The sequence below is a fragment of the Seriola aureovittata genome, chromosome 13 (assembly GCF_021018895.1).
Source record: "Seriola aureovittata isolate HTS-2021-v1 ecotype China chromosome 13, ASM2101889v1, whole genome shotgun sequence".
Lineage (NCBI taxonomy): Eukaryota > Metazoa > Chordata > Actinopteri > Carangiformes > Carangidae > Seriola > Seriola aureovittata.
Window position 1 is genome coordinate 12,075,156 of NC_079376.1, and position 27,981 is coordinate 12,103,136.

Genomic DNA, 27,981 nt, shown 5'->3' on the forward strand with positions numbered 1-27,981 from the left:
TCTTCAGTTTTTGTCTGCAGTGATAGTCCTACAATGTGGACCTCTAGGCTGGTAAAGTGAGCACCCTGGCTCCAACATTCATATTGGCAGATATCCAAGTGCAGTACAGATCAGTTAATAGGTCATGGTGGGTTATGTTAGCAATATAAATGTCAAGAGAAGCAGACATCACTGTTGTGACCCACTGTAGCAGTTTTCTAACAGTCCTGTCCAGAGTAGAGACACTTGATAAGCAAACAGAGTGACACCCTGGCTGCAGGTTCATTTTGGGTCATGGTTAACATGCGTAACGCCAGAGAGGGAGAAATTGCTTTGATAATCTTTCATTATTACTGAGGTCACGGCACATTAAAGCGTTCTACTTACAGCAGATAGGCAGCTGTGGTTCCACGTCTGATTGTCTAACAGGGTGCAGAGGCCTAAAAATGTTCCGTGTCACACTAGCATTTATTTCGTTTTATGGTATTATGTTGACATACATACAGCATATACATATTACAACATTTTAAATCCCTAAATTTCAACGTTTATATCATATATATATATATATATATATATATATATATATATAGATATAATCTTGCTGTCTTGCATTACTGTTACACTGCTGTCTCCAGTCAGTGAGATGATTTTATGTTTTAACATGTATATTAACACATACACACTGTACATATAAGCATACATTATGCATCTGTTCTTAGCTTACTCGTATCCTCATTCCAATATTATGGCCTGCTTTTTTATTTACTTTATTTTATTTTGTATTGTTTTAGCTTCAGCTAATTGCTCTTATGTACTTGTATATAATTGTAATCAATAACAATCTTTTGGACACATTTGGTCACACATTCATTTAAGACATACATATGATAAACCAAGGTAACACACCATAAAGAAGTCAAAACCAACCACTCTTAACCAAATTAAATAAGAACTTTCAGTCATTCAGTTATGGAACATGAGAAACAGTTACTGTGCTGTAGCTTTTATTCATTCATCTTTATGAATATATTCATGTATCAGGAATTATCATGTGATCTGCAGCCATGCTGAATGAATAGTGGAGTTAAAAAAAAGAACTCTCTAGTGCGGAGACGTGTGATCATTTTAACTCTTCAGACATACAGGACAGAATGATGGAAAGCAAAAAGAAAGGAGCATGTCAAGGGGATGAAAGTAGCTTTAACACAGAGTATCTTTCACTGTAATGCTTAACCATGGAATTGCCATTATCACAGAAAGAAGAAATCTAGATAAATGTGTTATTTTCATAGGTGAACTTTGAACTCTAAAATGAAATACTGCTGATGGCTTTTGAGAAAATGTTGGCAGTAACGTTTAGTGTCAATAGTGTCAGGTAGCGTAGTATAGTATTAGTTATCTAGAGTTTGTATTATGGCAGACACAAACTGTTTACACTCGAAATTGTGCACCACTCATTTTCATGAACTGTGTTGTGAATGAGAAGTGAGTGACTTCCCCAGTCTGTCTGTAGCACTCAAGTCAAAGCCCATTCATTCCTAATGAAGGCTTAAATCTCCAGGAAAGGGTTACATATACAGTATATGGGCACTGTCACATTTAGCAAACTCAAACTGAATTTGTTGGAGTCTCCGTTTGGTGCACTTGGTTTGTTGACGTGTTTCAGATACAGAGATACAGAGGCAATACTTGTTAGTTGGGTCAAATAATTGTCTGCTTCGGCCTTTTCATGGTTTTTGTTTTTTTTTTGAAAAGGACAATAAATTATCCTTTGAAAAGAAATTAGGGCCATAGCAATGTGGTTAAAATGGCACAATGCAATCTTTTCTCTCTGTTTACAGTTATGAGCCTGGCCTCAGCAGTTTGGTCAATTTTCAGAAAACTGAAAGCTTTGTGCTTTATTCTAGAATAGAGGTCGTTTCTTTAGTCAGTCCAAATGAAAGATAAAGTCATGAAAAAGTTTGGGCTGTTGTGAACTGTGTTTAGTCCTTAATATTCACTTATCAGACCAAAATATTATGATCATATACCGCATCAATTAGGGAAACAGAAATAATCTATTGATGATTTTGGAGACATTTGCAATGCTGCTTTTAGAAGAATTAGTAGGATTATAAATGTTCAAATACTTTCAAAGTTTTGTCTGCTCCCTTTAATGGAGTAAAAGAGAAGAGAGTTTACAACTCTGGGACCTCAGGCCAACTGTGTATTCCAGGGTTGTTTCCCTCAGCAGTGTCAGCTCAGGACAAAGCAACAGATCTTGCGGAAATGTCTCAGAGAAACGACAAGTGTTTGGTTTCCCTGAAATCATCCCCTTCCCAAAACAAATACGCTTGTTTACAATTGGCCTTCCGCTCACCGGTCCTTTGTGACTCATAGCTCCACCATCACCTTGTGTAACATCAAGATTTAATACTCTGTCTGCACCGGGAGATAAGCTACAACAGCCAACTGTTACAGGAATGCAAGGTTGACGACATCAAAACAAAAACACTCTCATTACTGAAACAGGAAGTAAGCCATACAGCACGTGTTTCAGCAGAAAAGGTTGACCCCTTTTTTCTCTACGTCTCTCCCTATGAAGGAGCTTTGCCTTCTCATATCATTTTCTCAAATGTAATCGGCTCAATGCAGAAGAACGATTAAGTCTCTATTAATGATCTGGAACTCCATTAAAATGATTAAATGCATTGAACAGTCTCTTGCTGTCTGCAGCAGTTTACGTTATTTGGTCATTTAAATACTTAAACTATACTATACTAATTATACTAAAAAAATGTAATTCAATGTGGGGCTGCAACTAATGAATATTTTTAGTATTGATTAACTTGATCAATTTCTTGATTAACTGATTAATCATTTTGTCTAAAATATAAGGAAATAGTGAAAGTGGATTCAAATCTTCACATTTCAGTTCAAAACCCAAAGATATTCATAACAGTAATGAGTTAAATTTGACAAAGAAAACTAATGTTTGGAATATTTGCCTGAATTGATTATCAATGTTTTGTCAGTTGATTAGATGACTAATCATTTCAGCTCTACTTCAATGTTTGTCACATGTAAACAAGTATTCAGTGTTTGATTCTGTTGTACATCACAGTAGTACTGCACGATTACAGGATGAATCAGTTGAAGTAGATTGAGCCTCATGTGGTAAACTGGTTATTGTTGATGTTACAGAATTGTCAATTTGGACATGAAATGTTAAACAAACTTCCCTTGTCAGTGGTGCAGTTCCAGATAATAATAATACAACTTGGTGATGTTTTTCTGCAGTTACTATTCACTAGCAAACGCTGATGGTTCACATTGCTGTCGCATCCATCATGTGAGGGTGCTGCTGGAAAACCAGTGAGACAGACATTTTATTGCGGTGTATGTGAGGGGCTGATTATTGTGTAAATCTGAGCTTTGGTTGAGATATGGATTATTTTTGTGTTGCTGATTACTGGATTCCAGATTATTTTTCAAAGCATCCATAGTTCAGATACTTGACGTGGCCTGTGGGATAAATGCTGCATCCACATCTGCAGGTGGAGTTGCAGATGTTACTCTCTGCTTGGTATAATTGACTACTGGTAGTTACTGTTAGTAACTACTAAAGGTAACGACTGTTAGTAAATGGCCATTCCCAACTATCTGGCTCCCCCTTGTGTTCAAAACCGTCCAGTGCCATAAACATTACCAACATATCAAACCAAGTGAAGACATACAGTGTATAATCAGAATGATTTTGATAGATGCCAGTTCTGTTTGTCATTGTTAACCCTTGTTTTATTGAAAATGACTTTACTATTGACTTTAAACCTTTGACTATTGACATTAAAATGAACTTTTTCCCTTTAAATACCTTTGCTTTTATTTTTAACTCATTAAAACCCAAAGTGGTAATGCTGAAAATTAGCTATTCAAACAAATATAAATCAAGGAAAAGGAAAAGTAGTCTTTCTATATGTTTTATATGGTATATGGACTATGCATAGTGCAAGTACATATACCTTTTGTTAGTTATCACAGACAAAGACTGTAAAATGTTTTATCCTACATTATGTTTAGGGTCGATGCGACTCCTCTCATGAAGAATCTCATAATACTCCAGTAACAGAAATTCAGATTGACTCATTTGATGTTTTGGAGTGTACTGATGCATAACAAGTACTGTTAACAGCAAACACTGATATATAACTGGTTGTAAAATGGTTGTATTTAACCATGAAAGGACACATTACTTCTGTACCCAGCTCTGTGAGACCCTAAACAGTGGAGCATAACATTAGGAAACGTCAAAGTATCAAACTGTTAAACCATGTTAAGTATGTTTTGTGGGCTGTTAAAGAGAACACAGGGTCTCCAGTAGCCCAAATGTTACTAGTAATACAGGCTTCTTTAATCCTTGTTACAGTAGACTCAATTGTTTATATATTTTACGTTTAAGATGTGTGCCCTTTCAGTTAATTAAAGCCAAAATGGATGCATGGTTGAAAATATATATTCAAATAATCTCTTTATTCATTCTATATAGTTGTACACCACTAAAGACAGTGATAGGAGCACACAACGGGCTTGAACATTTTCTCAGTTATTTAGAGGAGGGAGGAAACTTTGCAGATTTTAATAAGAAAAATAAGTACATTTTCTAAATTCTTGTGTCACTGGAAGTACAGCCAAAACAGGAGAAATAAAACGGTATGTGCCAGATTGACTTCTTTTACTTGCTATTGATGTTTTATTCTGTACAGAGGGACAATTTGTACAAAATTAATCTAGATATATAACACTACATGAAACAAGGTAAATCATATATACAATATTAAATGAATCATATAGTACAGGTCACATACAAAAGGACACTTTAAGTTATCATGTTTTGGAAATAATATGTTAAAATTAAAAGATCTGCAAAGATCCTGCAGAAAGAACAAGCCACCAAATCATTTTCAAATCATCTCTTGCTAACACGGATGACTTGTTGTTTTCAGCACTAAAATAAACCTCTAACATCTCTGACTCAAACTCATAAAATCCATAAAACATCTCTCCCAGCAAGCAGGACTGTTTCATAAATGCAATGACCTCAACAACAGAAATCGGTTTGGTGAATGGCATTCCTCCAGGGTAAAAGGTACATGTTTGACATGGTAGTTTTAATTTACATCTTTTTGCATTCAAGCAAATACAGTATTAATACAGTTAACAAGCCAAGTCACAATGTCAGTTTATTTTCAGCATCTGGCATTTTTGTGGCCATTTGATACCAGTCTGTTTCAGCGCTGGGCTTTCTGAATGGCCAGAAAAAAAAAAAGAAAAAAAGAATCCAAAACCTGACATCCACGCTATTAACCTCCAGAGACAAGACAAAGAAATACAACACGTCAAATATGAAGAAATCTAGCAGACCTCCTCAGTTTAAACAATGGTACTGACTGGAAGATATTTTCCAACCTTAAACAACTTCCTCACTGAGAAGTGTACAATATACATACCCCACAAACCAGTTAACTGAATTCAGGAATGGTAGCAACAAAAACATGCCACGCTTAAAATTTAAATTTAAGGTTTTTGGTAGCTCTCATGAAATTATTTCTGTATTAATCGTGTCAGAATGTTAATAGCTACTGAGGTTGCCAGGTCTCACGTTTGATAATAAATTAATCCTATTTTTAATTAACAATGAGGATTTTAAAATCTTTATAGCAAACAATATCAATATACCTTCATGCTCTTTAAAAAGAAACATAATGAGAAGAGGTCCTAACTTAGTAATGGCTGCCAGAAACCATCAGTGAGTGGAGTTTTTAGGTGTTAAAACACACAAACAGATCTGTGCCTCCTCTCACAGTAAAAAAAAGATCACCTGACTATATTTCCTTTACACAGATAATCATCTATGTTCATTTTAAAGTACATATATATATATATATAACCCAACACTCACCTTGAACATTGCACAGCCGTGCTCTCAGTCTTTCTACTCGGCATGTAGCCATTATATACATGTTATAAAGCCCAGTATACTGCAACTTAGGTAGCTAATACAGAGAGCTTTCATTCAGGTTCATCCTCATCTACTAAACTCAAACACAGTGAGTACCATTGTTTGAACCGTCTAGGCATCACTATGGTCTGGTTTTCAAATATTGCCAATGAACATAAGGAAGCAAGCATATAAAAGAGCGGCATATGGCACAAAACAATAAAATGGAAAGTGTCAGATGTCCACAGGACAACTTCCCCTTTCCTTGCCATCTTTCCTGGACGTTGCAAGGCTAAGGACAGGCCTCAGTTTGGTCTTAAGTGTGCTAAACTAAAACAAAAAAAATTTCAAACACCAGTGACCAGAAACAAAGGCAAGTGTCCCTGTTAAAGTCACAGATAAAAACATGAAACAAAACAAACATAAAGAGCACAACAGTCTTGGCACTGATAAGATGTCCGTTAGATTGAGCAAAAAAAATAAAGAAAACATACAACAGATGAGAGGAAAGTCTTGTCTTTCATTTGACCAACAGGTTCTGTTTTTGTTCCCTTTGACAGAAAAGAAAACCAAGCAGAGACCAAGAGACGATCCTTAGACAGTGAGTCCGTCAGTTCCTATGTAACCATGTCCGATCCTTTGTGAACAAGTTTGGAAGAAAGGAATGAAGGAACCAGGTGAGTGGAACCAAAGGGAAAACAATGGGAGAACACGCTGAATGTGGCAAGGGCTAAAAAGACACATAAACACACTCCCGCTCCTCTTCAAATAAAGAAAAAAACCTGAGAAAGCAGAAATCTGAGGGAAGTGGATACAGGGCTTCTGCACTGGGGCAGTAGGAATGAAGGAGAACTAAGGATTCTGGGTAAATGGTGGGAAGAGGGATGAGAGCCCAGTGTGGGTCGCCAGTGTAGTTCTGGCGCCTGGGCCAAGAGGATGTCCATGGCTGTCAAGGGTAGAGGGGGCAGTTGAACCAAGAGCCGGCAGGTGGCGGGACCTAGAGTCCATCGTGGGTGGTCAACATGTCTTCAGCTCTGCGGTGGGACTCCAAGGCTTTTGTGGTGTAGATATCCTGAGGCAACTCAGATTTACGTCGCACCATGGGCCGCTCTTTCCGCTGGTCATGCTGCAACTGTCAAATGGAGAAGGAAGACGGGAAGACGTTTAGGCTTATTTATACCATTTCATGTCATCATCTTCTGTCAACATAGCAAATTGTCCCTGTTCTGATCTTATCTTTGAGATGAAGCACAACAACAGCTGGAGCAAAATTCAGTTACATACATCAAAATCTAATTAACAAGAGGAAAACCAAGACTGACTGAGTTTAAAGCATGCTGTACTGAGGCAAAAATATTAAAACAACAACTTCAAATGAAATACACAACATCGGACGTCCTGCGCTACACTTAGGAGCACCAAAGTGTTCAATATGAAAAAAATAACACATGATGAGATGAATAATTATACAAATAAAGGTGTAATATATTACATAATGATAAACTAAATTAATTAATTAATTACTTATTTAATAATAAATAATAATAGGAAATCATTACAACTCAACCGTTCATTCTTGCTTAGTTTATTTTTTATTTCAAATCTTTTTTTAATTTAGTAATGGCATTTTGGGGAAAATGTCACTTTTTATTTCAGTTTTCCTGACAGTTGTCACCAGTTATCATAGAAATGATGAAATAACATTTCAGAATAATAAACCTAGATATCAAAATGTATCATATTATTAGTATTATTATTAATTATTGGTTCACTAATATATATAACCATGTATTACTGATCATTTACTTATTTATCAATTACTTATATTTGTATATAATATTGAACACTTGGGCCTCCTTACTACTTATACATCATGCAAGGGGAAGTAAACACACTAAACAGAAAGCTCTTGATTCCAGTGTTTAGTCCAGATTTGTTTGTTTCTGCATTTTTAAGCACTTAAGATTCATTTAAAAAAAATAAACATAAATAAATAAACAAATACATAAAATAAAATAAAACAGACTATATTTAATACACACTGTATAAAGTGATAATTCCTGTAGTGCAAATTGCTTCAGTTAGAAGACTTTGCAAGCTTTGGTAATACACAAATTTATCAATGTATGGAGTGATTATAAGAGGAAAGATGAACAGAGACAGAGAGAAAGTCAGGTTTACCTGAGTCGCGCCCTCCTCAACTGTCTTTTTTAACCTCTGAACATCTTCTATCAAAGGGACATCCGTCTCCATTGCTACAGGACTATTGAGGTCAGAGGAATCAACATACATAGAGAACTATGTTGAAAAGAAAGGGAAACAGAAACAAAAAAAAACACAAAGGGGATGGAGAAAAGACTTTCAGTCGCATGCAAAGTAGAATGAATCAAGAGGCTCTGAATGAATGAATTAAAATAAGGAACTGATCTACTGTGGTTGTCAGGGTAATGTGCTTTAGTTGAGGTAGGACTAGAAATGACTAAAAACATTATCAGTGCTGATTTAATTGGAATTAGAGCAAGTGGTGATTATGAAAAAGCCACTTGTTTCTAAAATGAAGTTAAGAGATCGTCAGTTGCCTTTTGTTGCACAAGAATACTTCGACATTTTGCCAATTACATTTTTTTTTTGCTTGGACAGAGGCAGTAGTCTTTGTGCTAAGCTAAGCTAAGCTTGTTGGTAGCTGTAGTTTCATATTTACTGTACAGACATGAGAGTGGTATTAAGATGGTCGTCGTACAGTCAGCAACAAAGTGAATAAGTGTATTTCCTGAAATGTTGAACTAGTCCTTTAATAATGTCGGTGTAATGATAAAATCAGTTTTAGGAAGGGGACAGAGAAATATAAAAAGCAAGTTACTCTTGAGTCAAAGACTTTCAGGGATCCTGTCATACCATGCACCACAACTAAGCACATGTTTAGAGCACTCTTCAAAATGTTTCCATCCTTACCAGGAGAGGAATTTGGAAAACATTACATCAAAACATCTAAGCAAACCTAACAGGACAAGATGGGAAAGGAACTACAATTCAGCAACAGGAAGCGCAAGACACTTACTTCATATTATATAGTCCTACACACACTCACACACACTTTAGTAGTGGGGTGGGGTGGGGTGGGGAGGGGGGCAGATGAGTTTAAAGAATTGCACACACTGTTCACCTGTGGATTTGACTTGGCGAGGTTCTCGATCTTGATCCAAGCCTCCTCACGTTCTTTTGACTTTGCCTTCTCTCTGTTGGACAAAGCACCAAAACCTCCTGTCATTAATCTGTTCCACTCTGCTGATTAAATGTGAAATCCAACACAACAATTCGGCCGCCGCCTTTAAGGAACGACTGCAATTATGTGTCACTCAGACATCACTTTTAAAAAAAGACTTTAATTGAGTGGGAGAAGAGTCTTGTCCGTGTTGCTGCTGCCTACTTGTTTTTCTCAGCCCTGAACTGCTGTGTGCAATCATCAAAGAGCTTCTGATTCATCTCCATGAAAAGCTTCAGAGCATTGTAGATGAGGCCGTGGATGGTCCTGTGTGAACACACACACACACACACACACACACACACACACACACACACACACACACACACACACACACACACAGTTAGTCAAAGGTCAAATTTGTAAAAACGCAAGCATTACTGTAATGGCTAGTTTAGCCCCTCAGCATCAAACCTCGATTACTATCAAAGACTGACAGTTACTGACAAAAATATAAAGCCTTGAACTCTTGATTGTGACACATATTTTATTTTTAATGTGAAGCAGCTTGAGTTGAAATATTGAACTATTATTTCCAAGTCTTGCTTCAAACGTGTATAAAAGGCTGATTTGCAGCAATAGGTGCAGTAATAAAAAAGGAATTGTTGGTTATGTGAAGCAGCCTTTTAGAAAGTCATTATGATAAATACATCTGATGAAGTGCTTTCACATTCTGTGACCAAACCCTTTCTATATATATACACATCTACACACACTTGAGATAACACTATGCGAGCTATTTTGTCGGGCGTGTGTTGTGGTAGACTGGTGTTAAATGCAGTGTGAAGCACATACAGTGTGTTAAAAGGACATTAGCACGGCCTTTGCGGAGATGCTCAACTCTAGTATCTTACTTGTTCCAGTGGGTCTTCGAGTTGCGGTACAGAGCAGGGAACATAATCGGCAGGATCTTTGCAGCGTTGTCGCTGATCAGACTCATGATGTATTCATTGTTCCAGTAGTACAGGGCTCTCTCCGCCACCTACAGGGAACAATCGACAAAACACCTCAGTCCGTCAGGTGCTTGAATAACTTAAAATTCCTTGAGTAATGATTGAAATATTATGAATACCCCTTGTTTACCTGGAAGTGGGGGCTGGAGACACACTTAGCCAGCTGTCTGAACAGGGGCTCCTGCACCTTAACAAACTCAGAGGGCTCGATGACGTCCAGGATCTCCTCCAGTTCGTTCAGGAACATCACTTCCTTGGGGCTGTGAGTCTTTGGCCAGTACTTTAGTAAAGCCATTACCACCTGTTGGGATGTTGGAGAAGGATAATGATTATGTTGAATAACTGTTCAAGTAAGATAAAGAGAAAGAATCTTCTGGGCTAAAAAGAAGTAAATATCAGACAAAGAACTACCCAAGAAAATTAATGTAGGAATTTATAATCTTGCAAGACAAGTCCAAAAATAGCTAAACGTGTGCTTTAAAACATTACATTATATTTGGGCCCAAAAGGAGGAATCTCAGCAAGAAGTATTAAGCAAAGAAATGATAATTATTCTACCACATTTTTATCTGACATACCGGCTCAGTTAGAGTGCTGTCCTTTTCCAAAAACTGCACCACGCAGTAAGCCAGCTGCAAAACACAAACAAATAGAGATCGTTAAACTGTCAAAGTATTTGAATTTATGCACAAGCAAACTAAAAGGTAACACGGCAGGGGACACGGGATGCCCGAGGCACAGACAGGCTGGAACACGCAACACCAGTTTTTGACAAAACCTGCAGCAGTGGAGGAGGGTACTTAAAGCAGGTCCGGACAAGAATATTTAAATACACGAGGTAAATAATGTATGTGCTATATCGCTCTTTCCAAACAGCTCCACAGTTAAAAAAACAAACAAACAAACAAAAAAACAAACATTGCACTCAACTTACCTGTGGATGGTAGACACTGAGTGATTTGACTTTGTGCAGAGGCAATAAAACCTTCAACAGGAAAATTTTGTGCTCTTCTTTTAGTGGTAAGGCAAATCCATTAATTATGCTGTAAAATAAAAAGACAATGGAATTATCAGAACATTTAGGAAACAGTGTGGCATGATTAAATAGCTGGTAAAGAATGACAAAAAAAAAATACTAAAGGAAATGTTCACATTTAAAAACAAAATTAAATGGAATTCCGTTTCATGGTTTGTTCTATTGTGTGATGATTGTTTCATCAGTAGAAATGAACAAGTACCACTGGACATCATATAAAAGTAGCATAAAAGCCACAAAGACATTACAGCTGCATGCAACAAAACTTGTAACTTCAGTAAAGGCTCGTACCTTCCAAGTATTTCCAGTAGTTCAGCTATACCATTATGGTGCTCTGTCTCATAGATAAACCTGTGAGAACAAACAGGAACTGGTTTTAGTGGCAAAACAGATGTTGACCATTCCTCTTTGTATACATGATTAAAAACAAACAGAGCAGTGGGAGAACTGCACCGACCTATAGAAAATGTTATTGATCTGTTTTCTGATGTACGCTCTCAGCCCCAGGAACTTTCCATAGATCCTGTGGAGGGTGGTTTTGAGGAAGTCTCTCTCTCTGGGATCCTCGCTGTCGAATAGTTCTAGGAGCTGCAATCCAAGAAAAGTGAAATGTTACCACAATGAAATTCACCATGAAAAACTGTGTCTTGTAATTTAGGTTTTTTTTTTGTTTTGTTTTTTTTTGCTGTTATACAGTCTGAGAATTTGCCAAAATATTCTTTTCTTACCTGCATAACAAATTTCTGGTCGATGTATTTCTTCGCTATGTTAGGCTGAAAGTCGGGCGATTCTAAAAACCTAAGGAAAAATTCATAGACGAGCTGCAACAGAAACACACAAGACAAAAACAAAGGGATGTAAATGAATTCTGGGAAGGAATTCATGCAAAATGAAGTTAAAGAGTGCATAGAAGTAGTTTAGTAATCAAGTACACGATTTTCAAGCGGTTTTGTGTACTTCAGTTCTGGGTGTGCAGTTACATGGTGATCGCTGGCTGTTTTCAGCCATGCTCAGAGAAGAACCATTTATAAACCGCTCATTGTTTTGCAAATGATTCAATGATTAAAATGTCAACCTGGAGGTGTGGCCATGCCGCTTCAAGTGTCGGCTCATCTTCTTCTGGATCAAACTCGGCTCCAGTAGGGTTGGACGATGGAGGCAATGTCCTGAACATATTCACTGCAAACTGGAAGAAGAGAAACAAAAATGATACCCTGAATTTTTATTGCCCCGAACAGAGCACTATTCATGTCAACTTCCTTTTGTTTTAATAACCCGGAGCCATAGTTCATGCTTTTTAATTTAAGTTTAAAAAAAAAAAAAAAACAGCCAATGGCTCTACCCAGGTTAGGTTAGGATAGGTTACAAAATGTTTTTCATAAAAGAAAAAAAAAATAAAACAAACATACAGCAAGACCTGAACTTCCTGTCTGAAGTTTCCCACGTGTGAATAAATGTTTACCGTCATGACATATGGTCAAACCAACAGTGAAACCACACCAAATGACTGCTTCTTTTAACTGTTTGACTGAATTCAACTCTTTTCAAGGAAGCTAATTCATCTCATAAACCCTGTTGAGTTTCACTCTACTTTGCCTGAACATTGCACTGTTTTAAAACAATCTGTGCAAATGAAGTAAAAGCTGCATCTCTGTTCCCAGGACATACCGCACAGCCTCCTTTGGGGCAAGTCTCCAAACAGTCTGAAGCACATGGAGTCAGTTCAAAGCCAGAGGCAGTCATATACTAGATGCACTTGCTTGTGGAAAGTTTGCTTAAAGGTTGATTATAAATGCTGGCATCATATGAGGAGTACAGCTAATTTATTCAGCTCCTGGCCCCTTGTGTTTAACGATTAGGAGCACGTGTTAGTGTCACATTTCATCATTTGGTTTTTCTTGATTCACCACTGCCCCAGTGTCTAGAACAAATTTAACAAAATTTTAGTTAAAAGTCTAAATGTTTATGAAATGTCCCATCTTAGGTTTGCTAAGTTCACTTTTTAAAATTTTTTTTTTTAGGTTAATGTTAACTTTGCAACTGGCCTCCAAGGGTTTATCCCACAATAATCCAAGTGTGTTGTGTTTCTGGTCTCTCACAGTGTCAACTGACTCCCCTGTGGGCTGCTGTTCCCTGCCAGGCAGATCATGGGACACTGCAGGTGGCCTACTAAAACACTGGGAGCCTTGTTTGAAAAGACAAGCTACAAGGTAGATAGACTGTCCAGGCTGCGCTGCACTTTAACCCAGAACAGGCTGCGGAGATGACTGTGCATTAACTCCACAATAGAACCTGTAAATGGAAATGTCATAACCGTGATTATAGCAATTCTGCTGTTGGCTTTCGATGATGAAAAGATAATAGCAGTGAGGGAGGAGTAGCTTTCTAAAACGTCAGTGTTTTCATCATGTTTATAGCGCCATTTCTGTATCTTTGCTCTCTAAAGATTGTGATGATAAACAAAGTGTATGTCATCATGATAATATTGTTTTGCTCAGATTTGTTTGAGTTTAGTTGTCGTAAATCAAAAGTAAAAGCACAGATTCCAAACAAACCACTGTAGCTTTGCTAAAAATGTAGTGGAAAGTCCTTTGCAGGGAAAGACCCTCTTGTAATGAAAAGGCTTTTCATGTGAGTGGAGGTTGAATCAATTGGCACTGGAGAGTAGAAAAATATTCTACTCTCTATAATATATTTTTCCAATTCCCCAGAGGCTTCAGCCTTCTTCATTTTAAATGGCAACACCAGAATTTCTTATTCACCATCTAGTTTAAAAAAAGAAAAGGAAAGCAAACAAAAACTCAGATTGGAGCTGCAACTAATAATTATTTTCATTCTTCTTCATCCATCCATCCATTAGCTAGACTCTTATCCCTTAAGGGTTGCAGGCAGGGTTCATCCTGTACAGGTTGACAGATTATCACAGGACTGACATATAGAGACGAACAACCGCTCAGGCTCACATTCACAATTACGGGCAATTTAGAGATAAAATCAATCGTTTTGGCTGTAAAATATCAGAAATTGATTAAAGATGCCCACTATAATTTCCCAGAGCCCAATTCAAAATCACCACATCACTTATTTTTTCCAACCATCAGGCCAAAACCCAATGATATTCGCTTTACTAACATATATGACAAAGAAAATCATCAAAGCTGCAAATTTGTGAAGCAAATCTTTTGCAGTTTTTACTTATAAAAACATATTTCATAAAAGGTGATTGAATAGATGACTGTAACTTAATACTTTAAGAAAGCCAGCCCCAAGAGGAAAAAGAACTTCACATCACAAACAAACATCGGCTGGGACATGAACCCACTATTTGTCCGTCCTGCAGCTACAGCCTGCCCCTATTCTCAGCCCAAGTTTCACCCTCATCTTCAGCTTTAACTGCAAACATAACCCCCCCCCACCCACCCACCCCCAGCTCTACTGACCATGTGCACCACCTCCGGGTAGATGGGCTCTGTGATGACATTCCTGTTGTGGGTGATGTACTCCACCATTTCGCTTAACGCCGCCCGCTTCACTTCCTTCCATTTCAGGTCGCTCAGCGGGTCAGACAGGAAGTCGAAAAGAACGCAGCACTGTCGTAGCTTCTGGATGAAGAGCTTCTCCTGCTCCGCGGGGGCCACATCTAAAGAAAGACAGAAGAAGAAGAAAAGTGAGGTGGGTGAAAGGGGGAAAAAAAGAGAGCGGAATGAGTCCTGGGACAACTGAGAGAGAGAGTTGAAAGCGTAACACGGCTACCCAGTGGTGATGAAATGTTGTGCTTGAGAATATCGGAGATTGGAGCCATGTTCAAAGACTGAGGGGTCACAAGAGAAACGAGGGGGCGGTTTAACTGTCAAGAATGACAGTTAAAGCAACAATGTGATGGAAGAAAGTAACAGGAGGTAGCAAGAGAGTGATTTAGACTGGCAAATGAGTCATGAAGACTTAAGTGCATTGAGAGGAAGGCTGAGATGGTTAGAGCCCAGGGGGGGATAACAACAGAGCAGAGAGGAGGACAAAACACAGGACGGAGAGGGAATGGAGGATGATGGATTTGGGAACTAGGTGAACGGTCACAGTCACACAAAGTTATATTCATAAAGAAAACCTAGCTATTTAAGTCCGTCATTATATTTTGTCCATGGTGATTTGAGGATTTCCTTTCTCACTTCATTTCTGCCCGAGTACTCAAGAGCACAGGCCTGTAAACAAACAATCTCTGCAAGTCAACAGTTCATGCATGACAAGATAAAGAGGAAACCACCATTACTAAATTCCTACCTGCTCATGTGGCGCAGTAATAACACACAGTGACACCATAATTATGTAGTTATGTGACACAACTTTGATGTAGTGTGTTTCTCTTTCTTACAATGTTTGGCGTTGTCTTCGCTTGTCGCAAATGAGGAAACGTCTTCCCCGTCCCTCAGCTACCCAATTAAATCGCTATTATGGCGCAGTCAATTTCATTTACAATCTGTACAAGCAAAACACACGATGCTGTGACTTTGAGTAGCTTTGTATGATACTGCAAACTGTTTAAAACAACTATTTTTTTTTGGGGGGGGGGCTAAATGACCCAGTGCCTTTGGCAATGTAATGCAAAAAAAAATGCAAATAAAGCTGTATCATCCATAATTAGAATGACATTTCACAATAGCCCCTACTTCCATTTATGGATTAGATAAAGGGACATGTTTTTAAAAGATTCTTATCTTAAATGCCAAACATCATAAAACTTTTAATAACCTCAGGGTAGAGAAGAGTTCCTTCCCTGACTGACTGATGGAAGGTTTGAATCTGTATTACCTCACCTGGAGCTGTTATTAAAAACAAAACAAAACAAAAAAAAAACAGTGATGTCACAGTATCCCTCCAGGTGTGGGTTAATGTAACTGACAGAGGCAGCTGCGTGTGACACTGATAAGAGGTCTGTCAGATCAAGATGCTCTCATGTGGTGGCTGGTGACTTACAATGCGCCATCAGAACAGACGTAAATGCGGTTAGTTTGCTAGACTCATATTCATGCTTTCATTCATGTCTCTCCTGATAAAGTGTGTTCTGTATTTGATAGAGGGCAGGGGGTTAGGTTAGGTTCAGTTCAGGTGGCCTACACACATGCGTACAGAATATGACACCTACAGTGGCTTTACACTGAAATATTTCTGCAACCACAAGTGCCTCCTGTAAATCGCTATTCTCTGAAATTCAACCCTAAATAAAGAAATCCTGCATGGGTATCCACAGCTACAACAGAAGGTGTAAGGCACTGAAGTGAGAAAAATGTATAAAATAAAACCATATATATAGCACAGCATCACCACCATCTACGGTGTTAAAGCTCGACAAATCAATCCCGTGCAGTAAAAACTGTGGTTCCTATACCCTATAATTACCAATCAGTAAAGGGTGTGGCATTAACAATGGGGTTGGCACTGAGGCTCGGAGGCTGTTGGCACACGAGGAGGATGTTGGCGCCATGGGTGAGCTGAATTAGATCAGTTATATACAGATGAGTGACAAATAAAGGAAAACAAGTGAAGAAACATGCAAACGAATGCAGATGCTTCCACACAGACACACTGCATGGTACAGTGAAGCAATTAACATCCAGTCATGCTCTGTGGCAAGTATAAAAATGGTGAGCAGAGGAAAGAGGAAAAGATCTAAGTGACTTCGAAAGAGAGTTCATTGTTGGGGCCTGGATGGCAGGAGCCTCAGTCACAAAGGGTACTCAATGGTCTAGTGTTTGTGTTTCAATAGGAACAGTGACTAAAGTGACGTATGCATTTAGATCAATGGGAAAGACGTCTGTAAATAGGATCGGACAATGTGATGAGCGTGATGCTCGCAAGTTATGTGTGATGTGTAAGGAAAAACAGAGGAGCAACTCTTCCTCAGGTGAGAAACTGTCTATGCAGGACGTGATCAGACTGTGTCAGCAACAACAGTCCATCATTACAAAGATGAATGCACATTTAAGAGTTGAGTGGTGCAAATAACCATGGGCACTACACTACAGAGATGTGGAACAAAAGTGATATGATCAAATGAGTCATCCTTCAGCATATTCTCCACAAGTGGGCGAGTGCATGTGTGGCGTACATTAAGAGAATGGTACAATGCTTGACCTCTTCGGTGTTATCTTTTGGGGGGGGGGGGGGGGGGGGGTTGTTGGGATAATTTGGGTCCACTTGTCCATTTAGATGGAAGGATCACTGCAAATCAATACATGGTTGTTCTAAGTGATCACCTTTATCCTATGATGAAACATTTCTAATCTGATGGGAGTGGTCTCTTCCAGGATGACAGTGCCCCCATCAACAGGGCATTAGGAGGTCACTGAATACTTTGATGAGTATCAAAATGATGTGACTCATATGCTGTTACCTTGACGGTCACCAGATCTCAACCCAATTGAAAACCTATGGGAGATTCTGGACTGACGTGTTAAGACAGCGCTCTCCACCACTATCATCAAATCACTATAATGAGGGAATATCTTTTGGAGGAATGGTGCTCATCCCTCCAGTAGAGTTCAGGGACTTGAACAATCAGTGTCAAGGCACATTGAGGCTGTTCTGGTGGCCCAACACCTTAAGACACTTAATGTTGGTTTTTCCTTTAATTTGTCCCCCGTCAGTACATGGCTTACATCAGAGGAGAACAGAAAGTAGATGAATTCCATTCTTCTTCTGTGACTGTACTGTAACCTGTGGGCAGAAGGCTTCCAATTACTGAGATAAGCAAATTAGGTTTGGAGACAAATAATGTTTTATGAATTTGGCACAGGGTTCAGATGAAGAAAATGCATAAATAATAACCGACTGATGAGGGCAAACAGAGCGCTGCAAACATGGTATATGATTGCAGAAATGTAGAAAACCATATAATTCTGTTGTGTTACATTGCTGCCGTCCATCTTGTCTTAATTAGACTGAAAGTAATGAGCAAATTTACAAACTGGCATAAGTTTCTGCCAATTCAGTCGTGCAGGTGTGTAATAAGAAGGAGCAACTTTTAGGGAAATAATGGGCAGCTAAACCTATTTGCTCATATCTTAGTTTCAGTGAATGTACTCAAAGCGTGACAAAGGCCATAAAACGAATAGAGGACACACACACACACACACACACACACACACATATACACATATACACACACACACACACACACACACGTGCTTGACATTCTTGCAAACAGGCAGATTCTAGGTAAGAAGAGAGATATCCTATTCAGACATAATGGAGACTTGGCTTGGACACACACACACGCACACACGCACACACACGCACAAACACCACACTTCTGCGGTGTCAGTTTCAAGTCGGCCAATTTATCTTGATGACAGTGAGAGGTTGGGAATTCCAGAGGAGAGAGGGTAAGTGTGTGAGCTGCCATTATCGGCCATTTCCATAAAGATTTGACGGCCAGTGGGGCTGTCGCTGCCACAACAGGAAAACACTACGAGCGCCAGTACTCCTGATTTAAAACACATAAGAGAGAGAGAGAGGTTCGTCGAAGACATTTATCATTATTATTATTATTATCTGGTCTAAATCAGCAAAGAATTGGTTTCCTAAGTGGACGTAGCACATTTTAGAATGAGGCTTGATAGGTCAACAAGAGTAATATTCACGTATTTGTTTGTTATCTTTCCGTGCGCCTTCTCTCCGCTTGGCATGACTTTTGTGTTGTAACATATTTTGTAAGTTGGTTGCACTGGGACATGAAGCTGGACTGGAATGTGTTGCCATGCCTTGCACCCCTGACCGTGTCAGACTTGTGTTGCTCCTATTACATAAGTCTGTCTGCCTGCGTTATAAAGTTTCTGTACACTCCGAAAATACCCAGCGGGTTGTTGTGTAACAGATAAAGGCCCAGTGTTGAGATCTCAAAATTGATGTTAAGCACAATGTGACTTCTATTAATGTAACTAACAGAAGCCTTAGGAGAACAAGCATGCGCATGCACACACACACAAGTATCGTGTTTTGGAGAGAACAGAAAAAGATTTATCTTAATGCCCCCCTGTGCAAAACAAAGACAATAAATAACTGGAGTCACATTGGAACAACAGTCTCCACTTTTTCTCTGTAAATAGGTCAAATGAACAGCTGCTAGTCTGGAGTTAGAACTAGTTTGGCAATCTGCTTTATCGACAGCATGTTATGATCAATGTAAACATTGACTGATTACTATTTATAGATATGTAGAGGGACAGTGTGTTGCAGTTGTGATGGCATATAAGCATTCATTCATTAAAACTGTTTAGGCTGCATTGTAAGCAACACCTGAGAATGCATTCAGCATATTCTGTATGCTGTAGAGTAAAGGTCCTGGATCGCCGCCCATTGTTGTTTGGAAATAGTTTAAGGTATGCATTATTGCCACACATGAGACACATTCACAGCTGCAATTTGCAGACCCCCATGACTAATGATGGCGAGAAGCGCTCCACAGCACTTATTATTAAAATGAGATCTTGCATCTCAAAAAAGAAAAAAAAGACTGATTTCTGATAATGTGAAGATGGCTAAATACAGGCATGAATGCATCTATAGCATACTGAGGAAATGTTGAGATGTGGAGACTGACCCAGAGCTGGTCTGGGATTCGTGTGTCAAAACAGGATAAGTGTGAATGTGAATCCACTCCTGACAACACTGAAGGGCCACCCACTAATTTGTAGTGTAGTGTGTGTCAAGATCTAAAAAATACTTAACAAACATGAATGATGGTTTTTAAGTCTATACCTGGGGTGAGACACCACAATCCTGCACACATGTATAACAAATGTAATTTTTTTTGCTTAGTAGTAGTTTCAGTTTCTTCAAATGTGAGAAGTGAAGTGAAAACTGCTTTTAAGTGGTTAGTCAAACATTACAATGAGACACTTTCAAATGCAATGTATAAACTGCAGTTTTTCTCAACTGTATCTAGAGTCAATCTGGAAAGGTCTGGATATAGGACATTTGGTGTGAACAGGGTTATAATGATAAGGCCGCACAATGAGAGGAAAGAGGCAGAGAGTCTGATTGTTCCCTAACACTGAGTTGTCATTCAAGGCAGTCGCCTCTGTGGCTCAATAGAGTGTAATCAATAATTGCCCAAGGCTTCATCTAACGCCGGGCTGCACCCGAGTACAGTGGTAACAGGCTGGGCCTTTCAAACATGACTGAGTGCATTGTACACATATTAAGAAGCCGAGCTCGATGTTGTAATCCTAAAACATTACTGCTCTGCTGTGACAAAGATGGCTGGGTCGTATTGACAGCGGCGCTTTGTTGACAAAGATCTGCACTTAGGAGACACGTTGAGATTTCATTCCTTGTGCCTTGTTTTGAGAAAAAATGTCTCGAAGGTGCCTAAGCATGTCGCTCACAGGAGGATAACAAGGGAAAAGGGAGGGGAGATGGAGAAGGGGGCTGCTGCCTGCTGCAGAGCAGTGGCTGTCTAAAGCCTACACACTATGACCAATTTGTGCCCAGATGAACTGGAGTGTGACAAAAATGCTGGGCTGGGTAGAGCAGCTAACAGGGAGGTGAGGAGGACAGCCAAGATTTGATTCCTCTTTAGCTTTTCTTTGAGGACTACGGTTAACACTTGCAAATATAACTAAAGAAGCACACAATTACCATCAAACACATGAAAAACTAAGGAGAAGACCCTTCCCTAGGCTATGACCTCACTTCCTTTGACATCACTAGCTTGGCGGGGGGATGGGCAGAGAGAGCTGCTAGCTAGTAAAACCAGATTTTTATGTAGCTCCCGTGTCTCACAGCTATGCATACAAGCCTTACAAACAACCTTTCCCCAGTTCCCTTTCAAATACAACTGAGCTGTTTTCCAAAACACAGCAACAATGATCTTATCTCAAACGTCTGAATGCTGACTAACCAAGCAGTAACCAGTGGAGGGGAACAGGAGCACAGGAACACACAGCTCTCTCTCTCTCTCTCTCTCTCTCTCTCCTTAATTCCCTAGGACAATACAGGAAGAATAATTTGTCCTTACGTACCTCTGAAGTGCATAAGAGCCACCGGCTGAAAAGGCCCATTGGAATTAGGTGCATCCACAACCATCCTGTCTCCAGATTTATTGCATGTCAACATCTAAACCTCAACCAGGAAGGCGATCCACTCAGGGCGAGAGGCCAGCCTCCATTTTAGCACAAAAGCAGATCAGAAAATGAAGCTCTGCTGCTGGAGGGAACTGGCTAGTTAGTGATGTAAGCAGTGAAGGAGCCCACTGATTGGCCGAGCTCAGGCTGCTCTGGAGCAATGAGGGCAAAGGCTGTTGGTAGAGAGGGGGGGCGATTGGCTGAGAGGGTGCACAGGGGGCGGGACATACATTGGAATTTTTGGTCTTGCTCCTCCTCCCCACTCACTGGTCTCTGGTGACGCTCTGCAAGGCAGACCCTGCTACAGATCTTAGATCAGATTGACTTAAGTCTCTTCCATAGTTTAACCATTAGCAGGGTTTTCAGCATAATCTGACTTAGGATAAGCATTTGGAAATAACTTACTCTGAGTGTGCTCAGAGAGAGAGAGAGGCCCCAGCTGAATCTTCAAAGTCTTTCATTGTTTCCTCCTGTCATCTCTGCTTGGTTCTTTATCAAAGGGAGGTGGGGGAGAGGGTCAGAGGGGCCTCAAATCTTTGGATTCAATGAGGAACAGGAGGAGATGAGAGGAAACCACATGAGGGGCTGAGGACAGGACTACTGGGGACTTGGTGCTTTCCAGCAAGAAAAGCCAAAGAAATGCAGTGGAGGCTATGGTGTGATTATTCACTACACAAGATGAAAGACCATGTCACTCTATAGTGTAGTGTAATGCTGAATATAACCCATAGCTTGAAATCAAATAAATGATTAGATCCAGTCCTGTAAGACAGTTTAAAAAGACATATAAAAGACTGTCGCATGCTTCTCTCCAATAAGAACAAAATGAAACTACAATCAACCATCTTCAGCGGCTCCACATAATGTACTTTGTGAGAGGATTTTATGAGTCACACACTATTCGGAGCAAAGGCAGAATTTGCTGCATTATGTTATTCTGAGTGACGTACATGTGCTTAGAAAAATTAGCTGTAAACAGGAAATGAAAGCGAAAGGATAGAATATTAAATACATGGGGCACACAACAGGAAAATGCTGCAGCTCTACACAGCATTCACTCACAGCCTGTCTGCAAGTTTATCTACTGACTCTTACGCTTTGTTTTTGAAACTAAGTAAACAAATAGGTGTCATATAAAATAACTATATTCTAATTCTCTAATTATATAGGATATGTATATTTAGACTAAAGCTTTAGTGAATATCCATTTTGGAAATCATTACCCCGACAGAAGTCCAACACTACAAGGTGAATAATCTGCATTTCATCTTTACATAATGAAGCAGTTTCCACTGGTTTCATGTGATTTATCACAGGACACACTGAGCGAAACCACATTCATGCCACAAGGCCGACCAGAGTTTTCATAACATTGGGACTCACCACACCATTTTCACAGTCCTTTCACAGTCTTTTAATAACAAAGGGACTGTTCTGTCTTCCAGCAATGGACACAGTTAGACAATTAATTAAATTTTAATTAAGAGTCCACCAAAGACGCTGTGATGATCAGCAGTCCTGCATCTGAAATTACCACTCAATAAACATTACATTCTGGGAAAATGTTGAGGTCTAAATGTCAAAATGTCTTTTTATTAAATAACACAAATGTCCTTGTGCAGAAAACTGCCTACATTTTTAAAATATATGACCCAAAAATATATGTCTGAATTATTTTGACAGATACAATTTCTTCTTGGCAGCTAATTCTTGGCTTGGTAGGTGTAGTAGTATGTTCATTTATCATTTTCTTCATTTTTTCTATTTATTTCAATGAGGGGAGGAGAGGCCAAATGTATAACTAAGCAGTTCTCACTCTCTGCCATTACATTCCACAGCCATGACAACGGGCGCCGGTATTTGCAGAGAAGCTGCCACTTACTTCCTACTAGCAGGATAGACTGAGTAAAAATAGACAATTTCTCTCGTTGGCAATAACCTGCATTAGTCAATAAATCCCACGAAAAGAACAAAACCATCAATGAACTGATCGTTATAACATGTATCATCTGTGTGGCCTGATACAGTAGTATTCATGGACGGATTATGAGAAAATGTACCCTTAGGCACAGACAGGTAAAAGGCCCCCCCACCCCTCCTATATAGGTCCTGCAGACTTTGTGTTGTTTACTGAGAGACAGACTAACACACTGTTGGTTTTGATCTTTTCATGAGGTTTTTGAGAGTAAAAAAATACCAAACAACACAAGCCTTAACCTTCAAATGAAGTCAACAGCATAACCCAAACAGACAGGACAGTCAAAGATACCGCACCAATTCTATTTTCAACCAGAAGATGGCAGCACAGGCAGTGACGTCTGTAAGAGCCCTCTGTAACACAAGCTCATCAATAAATGTTTCACCAACATTTGGAACAACGCACTGTTTATTCGTCCTCACCAGACAGGCAGTGTGGCCGTACTGTCAAAGCTGTGTCTGCAGCAGCAAGTGACCAAAGAGTTTCTGTGGTCACTTGTTATTAAAGACCAGCTAAAATCTATCATATTTGTTCCCTAGTCAAAATATACACAACTTCTCATCTGGTAATGTCACACAGACCCATGTTTCCCCTTCATCTCCCTCTCTCTCTCATGCACACGCACACACACAGACACACACACACACACGTACACAGAGAACAAAAAAGTGACTTGAAAGCCTGCGGCATTGACTGGCCATTTTGAGAGGTCTGCAAAAAAAAAAAAAAAAATGCTTTCTCTTGCAGCAACAAACAAACTCCATTTACAAATACTGCCCTGACTTCTCTTGTATTCTCTCTGTACACTGACTCTGGTCTCTAAGTACTACTCAGTGAGATGTGATGTTTTATGATATTTATTTATTATTTTTCTCTGTAGCGTTATTTTGATGAACAGCAGTTATAGTTAGTTATTTGGAGCCACGCACACACAAGTGCCCAACCCACCAAATATTTTTCATCTTACACATAACATCATATTGCAAACAGAGAAATTCTTTAAAAGGTATAGCCAGTAAACCACACAACAAATTCTTCTCTGGAGGGAGACCATTGAAGCTGCCTGTTTCTATATCTAAAGCTACTGCAACTGAATGTAACTGTAAAGGTGTAAATATTTCACTATAATCTGTTACAAAAATAATTAATCACACAAAATAAAGATTTCAGAGATCCAGAGAAGCTGGTGTGAAAGGTCCTCGTTAAAGATCTTTCCGGCAAACGATTATTTCTGCCATCGATTAGTCTGGCAAATTTTTTTTTTCCAGTAATCAATTAATTGTTTGGTCTATAAAATGTAAGAAAACAATGACAAATGTTCATTACAGGAGAGGAGCTGGAACAAGGTTATATTTAACATTTTTGCTTGAAAAATTATTTTTGAATTCTTATGATTTATTAAAATAGATGCTGGTCAATTCTCTGCCGACCTACTAACTGATGAATCACCTAGTCTTTCAGGTTTAGTTCACATATGTCACAAGTATGGGGGATAAGTCTGAAATATTAGCATCTGCTTTTCCAAGCAAAAAGTATAATTTAGAATGAAACTTAGAGACTTATATGCAACATACTACATACAGCTACAACTTATCCATTGTTAGTGGGTGACTGAGAAAGTAAGTATCTTGAGTGCATCCGACCGCTAATCTCTGAGCAGTCCATGAACTGTCAGGAGTGTAATATGTGGTCATGCTCATGACCCTGCCTGGTCATGCATGTTTCTCCAGGTCACTGCCGTCAACCGAAGGGTCAGGGAGATGATTTTCTTATCCCTCTACACTATCTCAGCTTCTTCGCAAAACTCCCAGCAATAAAATGTGTTCTTAAATATACAAGTAGAAAACAGGAATTGTGACTGTTTGTGACATTGGCGCCACATCCCCAATCAAACTTGCAAATCCCCTGGGCTGTGCACCTCCTTTGTGTCTCCGTCGTGTCACCCAGCTCATCCAGGTATGAGAACAAAGCATAGCTGGGTGTAGTTTACAGGAAACCACTTAGGGTCAGATCCTGTCTGTAATGATGTCTGTAAACAAAGAAGCCATGAAAGATTGATGTAAATGTTCAAACCTCAACCTCACTGTCTTGTCTAATAATCGGCATCAGTGTGATATGTACAAACAGAGTCAATCAATATGATAAATTAAAACACTGACAGTGGGGCCAGCTTGCCTTGCTATGATTATTAAGGTTTGTTTACAGATTGGTGATCACTGATATAACTAAAACAAGTCCAAATCTCCATTCACAGTTTTAATACTGCTTGGTCAGGTTGTGTTATTTAATATTAATAACATACTGTAAGCTTATGCTAGAGTGCAGTGTAGGCAAGTCTGAGATGCCTCCTTCTCCCGATCAGGGTTTACAGTTTATGTTTGATTTGGGCTTATGTTTTGAGTTATTATTGGATGACCCAGATTCTACTGTCTTCTGGTCTCCTATCCATGCAGTCTGAGTCAGAGTTATCTTACATGAGCGAGCCCTCCAGGGGTAATATCTGTTTCCTCCAGGTACGGCTGGAGATGCAGCTGATTGCACATCATTTGCATTACAGATAAAGCTGTTGGGCAGTCTGCTTAGCTATAAATTATGTAGTGAGCAAAGACCTCAAGGTTAAAAAGGTGGTTATGAGGATCCACCAAGGCTATGAATTGTTAATATGACTCTCTTCATCCATATAGGCCAAACATTCAATCTTAGAGAGCATTTTCCAGAAGAAGAGTATCAGCTAATGAATGTGAGTTATTACAGATGAGGAAAATATAGAGGAGCAGGAAGCACGAAGAAAAGCTCCTTATAGAGATAATGTATAGTGAAGGAGTCATACCTGCTAGTGCAGGTAGTTTCTGTAGTTCTCTGTTAGCACTAAGGGGGAAAGAGGAAGTGCTGAACCTCTTCTCCCTCTTCATGGCCGAGTGTGACCCCGGTTGCTTTACCCTCATCAGCTGAGTTGCAGGAGGCACTTTCTTATTGGAGCCCTGCAGAAACAAGAGGTGCAGAGGAAGGGCTCCCATTACTTGAGCAGGGTAGAGCAAGGTAGTTCCTTCTCCAAAGGAAATGATACAGGAATCATTTTACTCAACTGTCGGAGGGGAGAGGAGAGGAGAAGAGAGGAGAGGAGAGGAGAGGAGAGAGGGTGACGATATTGTGGTTAAGGGTCAAGTTCCTTTCCGAATCAGATCAGGTGATTCTCAGTGAAGCAACCTGATCACAGCCGGTGGTGTGCTGTACCGCATCTGTTGACAGAGTTTGTGATGGGCCTCAGTGGACAAAATGATTGAGCACAGATAGAGCTGATAAAGCCGTCGATGGGAACAAACAGCAGGTCCAACAGTCAATCAATCAGGTCTCTTCCAATCTCAATGTACTACACTCAGCATCAATGATGTAGCCTACGTCAGAAACAATAAGGACAAAAATAGCTTCTACAATGCCTAGTACTATACTCAGAGGCAAAACGGGGGGTGATGGGGAGGGCTAGGGTTCGAATGCAAGTGTTTTCAGAGAAAATAAAGTCATAAGATCCTGCTGTGATGTCACATGAGAAACTCTGTGTGCATTTCATGAGAACAAAACTCATTAAATCTAAAAACAAATGGATGATTAGTGAGTTTCTAGGGAACTTGTCAACAATTGGTCACAGAGAGCATGTGTAAAATCAACTGTTGAAACAAGACAGTGTAAGGAATTTAGAGAATAAATACAAGATTTAATCTGTAATACCCTTGCGTGTGCTTGTGATAGGCTATATTTAATGTGTATGTGTGTTTGAGCTATAGTAAGTCAGTTGCTATCATCACAGTGAAGCTTTTGAGTAGAATCTAAACATTGGCTACCCAAGGGCAAAAAGATGTTTTCAGAAAACCTCTAGTCCTCATGCTGTTAAGGCTGTTTGCTCATTATGACACCGATTAACATCAAAAACAAACCAAAAAAGACTAAATTAACAAATTTTCTAGAAAGCACATTAACTAAAAGGGGTCTGTGCCCCAGTACACAATTCTTTATCATCTCTATAGCAACAAATAGGCTATTACTCAATACTTGTTATTACTTTTTGTTTTGAAGTTTACACTGACTTTACTCTGTGATGTGTGATGTGGTATCCCATGGTATATATACACATCATAGTAGCAGCATTCTGTGCAGCTTAGTGTAATTACTCCCTCATTTTACATTTTTATTAAGTAGCCAATGCAAGCCCTCTCTAGACAGTGAAAATACTTACTTCATGGTCATCTGCAGGCCCATTTTTACTTCCAGATTTTTTAGATCTTCCAGATTTGGATGATTCCTGAACAATGATAAACAAATAAATGAGAAAATAAGATATTACAATAACACTTATTAAAGAACTTATCAAAAGCTACTTTACCTTGTCTTTTTTGCTCTTGTGAGGCATACTGAGATGGGAATCCCCTGTGTCAGCAGGTCGCGGTGAGGCTGTGGTCACACGCCGGCAGCCTGGTTAACACGTCTGACTCTACACACTGATGTGGCTTTCACGACTGACCATCCAAACACCATGTGACTGTGCCACAGCAAGGTGTCATCCTATTTCCGCGGTGGCCTCGTGCCACAACTCACGCTTTTCTAAAAAGATATAGCTCATAGTTGAATTAAAAAAAAAAAAACGATTACATTCGCTGTCAACGTCCAACTTACTGCT

General features: G+C 39.3%; 1 protein-coding gene across 5 annotated transcripts; it reads right to left on the reverse strand.

Annotated features, from left to right (window-relative positions):
* Nucleotides 1–4,463: 4,463 nt before the first annotated feature.
* ppp2r5ca (protein phosphatase 2, regulatory subunit B', gamma a) lies at nucleotides 4,464–27,981 on the reverse strand. Of its 5 annotated transcripts, none has more exons than XM_056393397.1 (16): nucleotides 27,688–27,978; nucleotides 27,541–27,606; nucleotides 26,140–26,290; nucleotides 14,651–14,850; nucleotides 12,286–12,396; nucleotides 11,939–12,031; nucleotides 11,668–11,798; nucleotides 11,502–11,561; nucleotides 11,109–11,217; nucleotides 10,753–10,806; nucleotides 10,305–10,475; nucleotides 10,076–10,203; nucleotides 9,387–9,488; nucleotides 9,123–9,195; nucleotides 8,141–8,257; nucleotides 4,464–7,091 (listed from the first exon to the last, which is right to left on the reverse strand). In XM_056393397.1, the coding sequence occupies exons 1-16, from the start codon at nucleotides 27,712–27,714 to the stop codon at nucleotides 6,957–6,959; spliced, it is 1,728 nt and encodes a 575-aa protein (XP_056249372.1). In that variant the 5' UTR covers nucleotides 27,715–27,978; the 3' UTR covers nucleotides 4,464–6,956. The 5 variants fall into 5 exon arrangements, with proteins under 5 accessions (XP_056249372.1, XP_056249373.1, XP_056249375.1 ...); XM_056393401.1 differs by having other exon boundaries at nucleotides 6,953–7,091; nucleotides 8,141–8,222; nucleotides 27,688–27,981; XM_056393398.1 differs by lacking the exon at nucleotides 8,141–8,257 and having other exon boundaries at nucleotides 27,688–27,977.

Excerpts from the sequence above, each read along its gene's own strand:
- ppp2r5ca (XM_056393397.1), bottom strand. The coding sequence starts at position 27,714 with ATGCCTCACAAGAGCAAAAAAGACAAG. Across the intron at positions 11,799-11,938 it reads ACCAGAAATTTGTTATGCAG|CTCCTAGAACTATTCGACAG; the intron begins GTAAGAAAAGAA and ends CTTGGATTGCAG. Across the intron at positions 8,258-9,122 it reads TCGCCAAGTCAAATCCACAG|TTCTCTATGTATGTTGATTC; the intron begins GTGAACAGTGTG and ends TTTTCAACATAG.